This window comes from Pongo pygmaeus, chromosome 12 (genome assembly GCF_028885625.2).
Source record: "Pongo pygmaeus isolate AG05252 chromosome 12, NHGRI_mPonPyg2-v2.0_pri, whole genome shotgun sequence".
Taxonomy (NCBI): Eukaryota; Metazoa; Chordata; class Mammalia; order Primates; family Hominidae; genus Pongo; species Pongo pygmaeus.
Window position 1 is genome coordinate 27536926 of NC_072385.2, and position 12387 is coordinate 27549312.

A 12387-nucleotide genomic window follows, 5' to 3' on the forward strand; every position below is an offset into this window, starting at 1 on the left:
CACCTTTCCTAACCTAAGCATTGTTTTCCCTTGAATATAAAACTAATTAAAAAAATTATCAGTCATGCTGGCAAACAGCATGTTACTTGAAAAAAAAAGTTATCATTACAAAGTTATTAAGGACAAGCACAGAATATAATAAAAGTTTGTAAGAAAGGAGAAAACACCTAGCCATAAGAAATCAGAGGGTTAGTTAAGATGGCATTTACTCTCTCTTTCAGCTCTGAAATTCTCAAACTGATTTTTAGCTGGGAAGCCTGAAATTGGCTTCATGGTGATATGTGAACTAGGTCTGAAAGGAAGGACAAGATATTTATTGTATTATACTTTCAAATTTTATGTATATTTAATGATGTGACTTAGGATGGCAAGTAGAAGTACAGTATAGGTAAAATCTATAGTACTTATTCTCTCTAGAGAGGTTCTCTTCTAGATAAATATTTTGAGATCTTCCATCTGAATTCACACTCAGAGAACCCCTGCTCCTGATCTGAAGAGAACCCCAGGTCCTGATCTGAACCCTTCCCCTCAGATCTACAGGCACAAACACTTGCCACAGACTGATGATGTACTTATTTACAAGGTTTTAATACCACAATGAGTTTGCATTTTAAAGAAATATTTAATCTAAAAGATAACTCACGTAACTATGGAGGTTTTTATATTACTAAAGACTCTACTGACCTATCTTCAAAGCTCATAAAATATAAATATATTTCAGATAAACCAATTACATTTTTAAAAGAAAAATAACAACCAGATATTATTCAAGGCTTAACAATAACTTTTCTACTTAAAAAAAAATTACCTGTAGTAGCCCTCCATCATCAAAACGCAGTACTTCTATTATGCTCTCTGACTGAATGAATGCTGTGAAGAAAACAAAATATACCATCATTTACAGGAACATAAATTTGATTTTTATAACATCTTTGACCTTAAAGTTAATTAATATAATTTTATATCTAAAAATGGACTGCTTAATGGTGATGGTTAAAAAGAAAAATATGACTAACACTTCAGAATTTTACAAACTAAGAAATACTTTAAAATAAAACAAATAACAAAGTAACTTCAACAATCTACAGGCTATATGCATCAACTTCAAAATATCCATTACTGTTATATTATGAGAAAGCACAAAATAGTCAAATTTAACAAGGTGCAACTAATTATTTTCCCTGATAGATTAATTGAAAATATCAAAAGCATACAGAAAAGATCACTACAGTATTATATTTCCCCCAAGAAATGATCAGCTGAAATTTGGTATCATCTGCTCTTTTGTAGTGATGATATGACCTGGGATCAACAGTCAAAGGGATTTGGTGACGAAGTGGGCAGGGAAAATAGCAAAAGATTATTCTGATCCAAGAAACAGCAATGCAAATGTAATATATTTAAAAGCTAACATAGTTATACCATACAATCTGGCGATCATGCTCCTAGTATTTACTGAACTGATTTGAAACCTTACATACAAAAATCTACATACAATTCCTTAAAGCAGCTTTATTCATAATCACCAAAATCTGGGCATAGTCAAGATGGCCATCAAAGGTGAACAGACAAACTGTGGTATATCTATGCAATGGAATATTACTAAAAGAAAAGGCTACATACTGTATGCTTCCAAGTACATGACATTCTGGAAAAGGCACAATTATGGAGATAGTAAAAAGATCAGTGGTTGCTAGGAGATCGGGGGAGATGGGAAAGGTTGAATAAGTGAAGCACAAATATATTTTAGGGCGGTAAAACCATTCTTTATCAAATTGTAATGGTGGATACAGGACATGATGCATTTGTCAAAACAGAACTTCACAGCACAAAAAGTGAATCTAAATGTATGCAAATTTTAAAAATTTATTTAGGAGACTGGGAGACTCCAGGATGAAATGCATAAAATGACAAAACAATTTAACTGTATTACAAATGAATGAATCAACCTTACTGAAGTGGGGGGAGAGGGGAGAGTGCTCACCTAAGTAATTCTGGAAATGAGTAGAATCTGTAAGACTAAAGGCAAAAGAAACCATACACATGCAATGTATTCTAGTTGATAATGCTTTTTCCTACAGGAGTTTGGGTTAACCATTCTGATGCCACTATACATGTACACTGAAATCGAACAATTAAGTACACAGATGGTGGATACTGGGAGCCAGGTGTCTCACTGTTGGAATAGCAATTTATACAGAAACAATGTGGGGAGGCCAAAATGATCCAGGTGGTAATGGTTGAGAGTTGGTGATATCAGTATGAATTCATGTTTAGTGAAACATATACATTATTACATACATATAATATTTATAGATGTGTATATTCATAGGTTAGTATACATACATGTATTTCGTTGCTCTGTCAGCTCTAAGAGCCTAAAGCAATGACATGCCAATAGCAAAGAACACATCTAGAACTCAGATCTTGTGTTCTAATATTATTTTCCAATAAAACAAACCAGGGCTTCCTGGAGCAATGGCTGATTTGAGGACAGGGGCAGGAAATACACGAGATGAGAATGGAGCATCCTATAGTGCCGGAAAGTAAAAAATAGAGAAAACCACCCAAATCCTACACTGATGGGGATAGAGAAAGGAAGGTAAGAATCAACAGAAAGAGCTCCCAAATGACCAAAGCTGAAACAATCTGAGCAACAAAATGAAGTAGTACTAGATGTAGCCCAAAGTATAAATATCCATAAACCCATACTGCTATAAATTGCTGAATAAATGGGAGAAAAGGGACAAATTTCACATGCAGAATTTCAACTATGTGATATTTCATTTGGCTTAATATGGAATTCGCTGACTCCCATTTGTTGGTCTTTTGGAATTCAGGGAAGACACTCACTGTCCCACATATGTACCTGGCTGTTCTGGTATGACAAAACTGGACAGTCAAGCAGCAGAATAAGATACTAGTTAATTAGATTACATTACCTCGTTGGATGCTTTTTCTGCCTGCCAAGCATCCTTTTCTCCTTAGTCTAGTAGTCACATCCTGATTTTACTTTGGGAAAACTCCTGTCCTCCATTTCCTGTGTTTCTCTTCAATGACAGTGCCGACCTGCTCCACCTCTATTCATCCCCTACCAGTCTGTGGCATATAGAGAATATTCAATAAATACTGAAAGCATGAATGATGTCCCACCTTTTTGCTCAGGTACAATAAGCACTGGCATTTGTACTTACTGATGCAAATGACCTTTTTCTGGTTATGTTATCTCTAGTCCTGGCTTATAGCGGAATTTCAATATCAAGATCAGAGCTAATGGCTCCAACAGAATTACTGACACAGTATACTTAGAATGTCTCTAAGTAAAGTGATAAACTCGTTACAAGGACTATGAATATAAAAGGCTCTGCTCAGCTCACCCATCCCATTCCTCACCTGTTCCCCCCACTTTTTAACACAAACTGAAATTTCACAGGATCCAGAGAATTTTTTGGTTATTCCCTACTGAAGACAAATTTATTGACATAAGAACACAATGAACTAACAAGAAATAACTGAACAGCCAGATGCTCGCAATATAAAAGACATAAAGTCAGGGCCTCTAATTAGAAGCTTTATGTCTAATTGGCAGAGGAAACCAACAAGAAACAACTGGAAACGAGCTACAGGTGGCTGCTATTAGAGTTCCAATAGAACGACCACTGAATGAGTTCCCACCATTGAGCCACAAAAAATGCTGATCTAACTGAAGAGAACTACATAAAGGCAGTAGTTTGGGTATGCCGCTTTTTAAATTAGAAGCTTTAAAAATATATAAAAATTCTATTGTGAATTATGAATTCATATTTTTAAAAATACGAGTTATGTTAAAAATATCAATGTTAGTTAAAAAAATTAATAACAGCAGCTGATTATAAAGTCTCAAAAAGAAAATACTATGTTAAACATTGCTAGCTTTCCTTAAAAGATGTAGAGATAAATAGGATTCAACTCTGGCATAAAACAAATTAACATATTTTGCTTTAACAGCCAATTATAATACCTTTCAATTATATGCCTAAAAAATAGAACACTAGATATAGACTTAATCATTTCACATGCAAAGTTATTAAGCTATAAAATATAAAACGTAACAAAAGTCAGTCATCACATCTCCAGATTCAAAACCACAACTAGTAACAGCTTCCTCTCCCAAAAATATTTCCCCTAATTTTATACTGTTAATGACTCTCAAGCTTTCCTGATGTTCCCTAGTCCAAGCATCAAACAAATGTAATTGAAATAAAAATAAACTAATAATTACTGATCACTGTTGTTAAAATTCAAACTAACGCTATGACACAGACATTATGATCCCATTTTAAGGTAAAGAAATAGACACAGTGAGATATACTCAGCAAGAAAGTGGCTAGAGAAAAGTATGAATTTTGGCAATGTGAATCTGTGCTTCTAAACCCATCCCTATTTACTTTCAAAATAAACTTTACAGAATGCTCATGACTAACAGCACCTTTTAGCAACCAAATTTTTTAAATTGGGCATATATTTCTGACAATAAGTGAGGAAAGGAAGATTTATAAAGGAAAGAACATTTCTGGTTTTTATGATTCTACTCATGTTTACTCTGAAGCTGGGCTCAGTAAGATCTACTTTAAGCTCCTCACACCGAACCACATCTCTAAGCTGTCTGTGAGTAACAAAGCCATTTATAATCAGTGTAAAAATATCAATGTGTCAGTTGTTTCAAAATAGGAACGCTTGCTTTCAAAACAGAAGTTCACAAACTGTTTACTTTCCTATTTCATTTAGTTAAGATTAAAAATATCTTTCACTTTAAAGACAAATCTTTGTCTACTAAGTTTTTGTTTTTTCTTTTAGGTGAAGATATTTTTCTGAATATTACAACTGATGAATAAATATAATTTGCAATTTTAATATATCTAAAATAACTCATGAAAAAAACAAATGCTGTAAATAACTAGTAGAAAAATATATGCCATATTGTGGGGGGTGGTATCAGGCATTAGGAACCTAGGTTGTCATTGCACATCTTTACCTTCTAGGCTTCACAATCTCCTAACCCACAAAAGGAGAAGGCTGGACTAGTCAAATCAGTGATTTTTAAACTTTCTTCTACAAAAACTAGGAACAGAAGAAACGGCCACACAGGCAGGCCTCAGGAGGGTCCCCAAAGCTGTGTTACAGAGTCACCTTGCCTAGCGTGCTGTTGTTATGGCTGGCGTCTTCTCCTCCTTCAAGTCTCAGCCTTGACCCCACTCACAGTGTGGCCCTCCTTGGCTTCTCAGAGCGGCCCGGTTATCCTCTATTATATTCCCTATCTTAATTCTTATCACAATCTGTAAAAGTTCCTGGTTTGCTTGTCAATAATCTGTGCCTAGCAGCAAGTCTGAAAAACATAAGATAAGAAATTCTGGTTAGGATAATGACATTGTGCTTGAGCCCAGAGGGCAGAGGTTGCAGTGGGCTGAGATAGTGCCACTGCACTCCAACTTGGGTGACAGAACAAGACCCTGTCTAAAAAAAAAAAAAAAAAGACACTACTATTTTAGAATTCAACATTGTTAAAGACATCAATATCTCTTTTATAGTTACACTTGCTCAATATTTTGTTTCAACAAAGGGCTCAATAGCAATTTTAAAACATCCTGGACTAGGTCCACATGGATCCCTTCAGGCTTAAAGACATTTTACGATCAAAGCTTTGTTTCTTCCCTCATTAGTTTTATTATCTGAAAAATGTAACATATACTTGTCTTCTTGCCATATTAAAAGTACAAGGAAACTCATATAAGCCATATTTTATCAAGACCACTCAATATCATCAACTTCCTAAAGAAGCTATGCCCATGTTGTTTACTAAAACTCAAAATATAATCCTATGTAATTCAGATGTGCAGGATATACACCATACATCTAAAAAGATGAGCCAGAAAGGTTTTTCAAAATTAATTTTACAGCTAAAGACAAAATACCATAATTAATTTTCACCTTATCCTAAAGTATCTAAGTCATCTAAAAAGATCTGCAAACTTCAGTTATAAAATGTAGAACTAATGCTCAAGAACCACCAACTATTCTTAGCAGCTTCAGTATCAGAAAATCACTAAAACTCTGAAGCTCACACTGCAAATGCTCTAAAAACTAAGCTATTACTAGAACTACAGCCCAAAACAGTAGGCCCTAGTCAGGACCTATATGATAAACCTAAATAGGCTGTTAAAACAAAGTATTTAAATGCAGTCATGTACCACATGATGTTTCAGTCAACGATGGACTGCATATATGATGGTGGCTCCATAAGATTATAACACTGTATTTACTGTACCCTTTTCTATGTTTAGATACATGAAAACTTGCCATTGTGTTACAACTGCCTACAGTATTCAGTATAGTAACATGTTGTACAGGCTTGCAGTCTAGGAGCAATAGGCTGTATCATATACCTTAGGTATGTAGTAGGCTATACCACCTAGGTTTGTGTAGGTACACTCTATGTTAGCACAATGATTAAATGGCCTAACACCACTTAGGATGTTTTCCACATTGAGTGATGCGTGACCACAGTACCCAAAGTCTCCAAACAGAAACACCAAGTGTCCATCACAGATGAATGGATCAACATGGCAGTTACATAATGAAATATTATTCAGCCACAAAAAAGAATAAAATTCTGATACACGCTACAATATGGATGGACCTTGAAAATATTATACTAAGTGAAATAAGCTAGACAAAAAAGGGCAAATACTGTGCTTCTACTCACATGAAAAATCTAGAATAAGCAAATTCACGGGCACAGAAAGTAGATTAGAGGTTACTGGGCAACAGGGTAGGGGGAAGTGAGGAGTTGTGGCTTAATGGTTACTGAGTCTCTAGGGTAATGAGAAAAGAATGGTGGTGTTTGTATAACATTGTGATTAATGCTACTGAATTGTACACTTAAAATAGTTATAAATGGTGAATTTTATGCTACATACATGTTATTTTAAAAACTACAAAACAACTCATTAACTTAGACAAAAAAAAAATTACAAATTGAACCCAGCAATGTATAAAATTATGCATCATGACCAAGTGACTTTTATTCAAGGTATGCAAGACTCACCCAAAATTCAAAAACTGATCATTGTAATTCACCCCATCAACAGGCTAAAGAAGAAAAACACATGACCATATCAACTGACACAGAAAACGTATTTGACAAAACCCAACACCTCTTCATGATAAAAACTCTCAAGAAGATAGGAGAAATGTAGAACTACCACAATCTCAACCTCTAGGTAATATCCTTCTTACTGGTAGGCCCTGAGACTGGGAGCATGTCAAGGATGTGGCTCTCACTCTATTCAACATGTACTACAAGTTCTGGCCACTTTAACAAGGCAAGGAAAAAAGACGAACACACTGGAAAGGAAATAAAACTCTCTAATTGCAGGCTACATACTTGTTTATGTAAAAACCCCAAGGACTCAAAAAGAAAAGTCCTTCTTAAAGGTAATAAGTACATATAGCAAAGTTGCAGAATACAAGGTCTAAATCCTAAAATCCAGTACATTTCTATATACTAACAATGAATATGCAAAAAGCAACATTCAAATGCCATTTACAACGCCATTTACAACGACTCCAAATAAAATGAAGTACCTCAGATATAAATCTAAGAAAGCATGCACAGGATATATGTACTGAAATATACAAAATGCTGATGAAAGAAAGAAAGACCTACATAAACAAGAAGACACACTATATTCATGGATTAAAAGACTCAAAATGTAAAGATGTTAATTCTTCCCAAATTAATCTGTGGGTTTAATGTAAACCCTGTAAAAATCCCAGGATAATTTTTTGTTGACAAGCTTATACAAAAAATTAGATAGGAACAAACCCTAGAGTTGCTAAAAACAATCTTCAAAAATAAGAATAAAGTGAGAGGAATCACTCCACCAGACATTATGTCTTACTGCATAACTTCAGTAACCAAGGCAGTGTGATATTGGCAAAGGGATAGACACATAAATCACTTGCAGAGAGTAGAACACCTAGAAACGGAACCATATATGCCTCACTGGTTTTGACAAAACTGCAAAAGCAATTCATTGGAAGAACAGCTTTTCCAACAAATAGCACAGAAGCAATGAGACATCTATAGACCAAAACAATATTTTTTTTAAAGAACCCTGACCTAATCCTTACAACTTATACAAAAATTAACTCAAAATACATCACTGCTCTAAATTTAAAATGTAAAACTATACAACTTTTTAAAAAGGATAGAGGAGAAGATGTTCAGGATCCAAGGTTTGGCAGTGTTCCTAGAGTTGACACCAAAAGCACAATCCAGAAAAAAAACAGATAAATTGTTGTACCTCATTCAAAATTAAAAACTTTGCTCTTCACATGACCCTGTTAAGAGGAGGGCAGGACAAACTACAAAAGGTATAAAATATTTGCAAACTACATATTTAACAAAAGTCTAAAGATTTAGGCTATATAAAGAACTCAAAAACAAACAGAAAAGAACAATCCAATAAGCAAGTGAAAAGATGTTCAACATCATTAACCATCAGGGAAATGGTAATGAAAGCCACAATATGAGGATGGTGAAAATGAAATACCCATTCCTATCAAAAGATCAATATCCTGGTTGTGACTTTGTAGTATTCTTTGTCAAGATATTGCCATTGGGAGGAACCACGTACAGGCTACACAGGATCTCTCTGTATAACTTCTTATAACAGTGTATGATTCTAAAATGATCTCAATAAGAATCTGTATTAAAAAACGAAATAGCTAATGATAAATTCTGGTAATTAGTTCTACCTGCTCAATAGTTTATCTTTAAAATGTTTTTGTAATAGTGATTCTTAAATGGATTAATATTTACAATATTAAGATAATGAAATTTAATTTCAGGACCTACATGCCATTATCAATGTTAATTCAATCAACTGGTTTTGACAGCAAAAGTTGAGAATGGTTTGAAGAAACAAAATAGCACAAGAGAAGAAAAAAAAAGCAACAGAGAGTACTGTCAGTGAAAATGGCAAAGTTAGGGACATTTGAAAATTCTAACAAGAACAAGAAAATTGGCAGCATCAGAATAAACTTTCTAAGAACTCTGGCAATTAACCAAAAGCTTGCAGCAATCTCCAAAAGCTTGCAGCAATCCATGGAATGTTAATGCAATTTTTAAAAAGCCGAATCTCAACAAGAACAGTGAAATATGTGGCATTTAACTTTTCTACTCTCATTCTCTTCTCTCCAGCTCTGTGACAGCACTATAACCAACAGCCCAATCACAGTGAAAATCAGCAGCCTGACAGGCAATAAGGGTGGCAGAACAATGCTGGAGCTCCTCCAGCATTTCCAGAGAACTGTCTGGAGAACTGATTTCCAGAGAACTGTCTTTATCTGATTTGTGTGGTGAGTCCCAGTGAGACCCCACCTGGAAGGCTATTTTTATTTGACCTGACTCAGAGCTTTCCCACTGTGAAAAGCCTTGACCCTGGTAACAGTTGTCAAAAACCTTTAGGGGAAATTTTTAAAAATTTGGCTGCAGAACAATGTGGTAGATGACAGCTGGGCCAAACAATAAGCAGACCCAAAAGTTTAAAAGGAAAATTTGGGAATAAGATGTCCACAGGGGCTGTAAAAAGTGTTGACACCTTCCTGCCAATCTAGAAGGTCCTGTGTACGCATCGGGCTCTGGCTCTGCCTGTGCTCAGAAGCAACCTGAGACATCCCTAAGCTCTCACACCTGGGGCTGACCCCAGGCTTTGCGTCAACAGGAGGCGAAGGCTAAGGAACAGCTGTCAACTGCCTGGCTGAGTGTTTTGATGTGCCCCAACACACACATATGCAAGCAAATACACAGGCCTCTCAACAAAGACTGGGAGAATTACTAGTTCCAGGTTTTTAAGGAAATCTGTTCAATCATTAGATGACTATGAAGCTCACCACACGGAGACTTCAGTAGCCATGCACCACAAATAATATAGACTTAAAATAACTTGTTCAGAAAGCCACTAAACAAACAGCAACAAAAACAACAACAAACCTTAGGGAGGGGAAAATCTAATTTCCAGAGTTGCCACCTTATATGTTAGTTGTCCAGTTTTCAACGAAAAATTGAGAGACATACAAAGAAACAAAAAAGTATAAAGGGACAAAAAGTATTTAATAGAAACTGCCCTTGAGAAAGCCCAGGTTTTAGAATTACTAAATAATTTAATTCAGCTATATTAAATATATTCAAAGAACTAAAGGAAATGATGTCCAAAGAACTAAAGGAAATGATGTCCAAAGAACTAAAAGTCACACCAAATGGAGAATATTAAGAAGAGAAAAATTATTAAAATAACCAAATAGAAAAGCACAGTAACTGAAATGAGCCCCTCCCACTACTGCCCAGTTTTCAAAGAAATTTAAACAAACAAGAAAGTATGGCTAATACATAGGAAAAAATGCAATCAACAGTAATGGTCCCTGAGGATAGGAGTTACTAGAAGACTTAAATAAGCTATTTTAAATATGTTCAAAGGAAAAAAAGAAACCACGTGCAAAACTAAAGTATGAGAACAGCGCTTCACCAAATAGAAAATATCAATAAAGAGAAAGAAATTGGAAAAAACAAGCAAATAGAAATTCTGGACATAAAAGTACAATAACTAAAATAAACAATTCATCAGAGGGGCTCAATAGCATATTTTGGCAGGCAAAGGAAAGAATCAGCAAACTCAAAAATAGGTTGGTTAAGATTATCCAGTCTGGGAAACAGAAATAAAAATGAAGAAAAATGAAAAGAGCCTGAGTGATTACAAAACACATGAAGAGTACCACCATCTGTACAACAGGAGTCTCAGAAGAGGAGAGAAAAAAAGGCATGAAGAATATTTGAAGAATAGGTGACATTAGTCCAAACTAAACTATTACAAGTTGATGTTAATTGTAATTCTCACAGCAACTATTAAGAAATAAATTTTAAAAATTCAGACTTTAAGATAAAAATTGCTACAAGAGAAAAAAGACATTTAATAATAATAAAGGGATCAATCCATTAAGATGACATAATTATAAACATACGTGAACCTAACAAGTGAGCTCCAAAATACAGGAAATAAAAACACGCAGGATGAAGGGATAAAGAAATTCAATAAAAATATTTGGAGAATTCAATATCCCACTTTCAAACATGGGTAGAACAACTAGAGAGGTGGTTAATAAGAAAATAACAAGGAAATTTGAACAATACTAGAAACTAATTATACAGTCCCCCACCCAAAAACAGAATATACATTCTTCCTAAGTGCACATGGAACATTTTCCAGGATAGATCATGCTAGATGTTAGGTCATAAAACAATTCCAATAAATTTAAAAGGACTGGAGTCATACAAAGTATGTTCTTCAACCTCAATGGATATGAAATTGAAATTAGAGGGAAATTTGGGAAAACTCAGAAAATATGTGGGTATTAAAAAAACACAATCCTTCACAATCAGTGTGACAAATAAGTGAGAAGGGAAACTAGAAAATATTTTAAAATAAAAACAAAGACACAAAATATTTTATGGAATATAGAAAAAGCAATGCTAGAAGAAAATTTATAACCATTCATGCCTATATTAAAACAAAGATCTCAAATTAATAACAACCTACCATTTAAAAAGAAACTAGAAAAATAAGAACAACCCAAAGCAAGAAGGAAAGAAACAATACAGGTTGTTAGAAATATAGACCAGAAGAAAAAAAAAGAGAAAATTAATGAAAACAAAAGTTGGTTCTTTGAAAAGATTAACAAAATTGGTAAGGCTTTAAAGCTAGGCCAACCAAGAAAAAAATCATGAATGAAACAGGGAGCAGAACAAAAGGCAGCAGAAACTTCTGCAGACTTAAACGACTCTGTCTGACAGCTTTGAAGACAGTAATGCTTCTCCCCGCATGGAGTTTGAGATTTGAGAATGGACAGACTACCTCCTCAAGTGGGTCCCTGACCCCCAAGTAGCCTAACTGGGAGACAACTCCCAGCAGGGGCTGACTGACACCTCATATAGCCAGGTGCCCCTCTGAGATGAAGCTTCCAGAGGAAGGATCAAGCAGCAACATTTGCCATTCTGCAATATTTGCTGTTCTGCAGCCTCTGCTGGTGATACCCAGGCAAACAGGGTCTGGAGTGGACCTCCAGCAAACTCCAACAGATCTGTGGCTGAGGGGCCTGACTGTTAGAAGGAAAACTAACAAACAGAAAGGACATCCACACCAAAAACCCATCTGTACAACACCATCATCAGAGAACAAAGGTAGATAAAACCACAAAGATGGGGAGAAACCAGAGCAGAAAAGCTGAAAATTCTAAAAATCAGAGCGCCTCTTCTCCTCCAAAGGAAAGCAGCTCCTTGCCAGCAATGGA

The 12387-nt window shown here is 35.1% G+C and overlaps 1 protein-coding gene across 5 annotated transcripts in view; it reads right to left on the reverse strand.

The window, feature by feature from the left end:
- Positions 1-12387, reverse strand: part of TMEM131 (transmembrane protein 131) — a 241713-nt gene that overhangs the window by 170368 nt on the left and 58958 nt on the right. For 3 of the 5 annotated variants that reach the window (XM_054474141.2, XM_054474140.2, XM_054474142.2), the window contains exon 2: positions 809-870. In XM_054474141.2, the coding sequence (XP_054330116.1) occupies positions 809-870 (62 nt within the window). Of the gene's footprint in view, positions 1-808; positions 871-2942; positions 3190-5169; positions 5334-12387 lie in introns of those variants that run through there. The other 2 variants (XM_054474143.2, XM_054474145.2) reach the window with 2 other exon arrangements.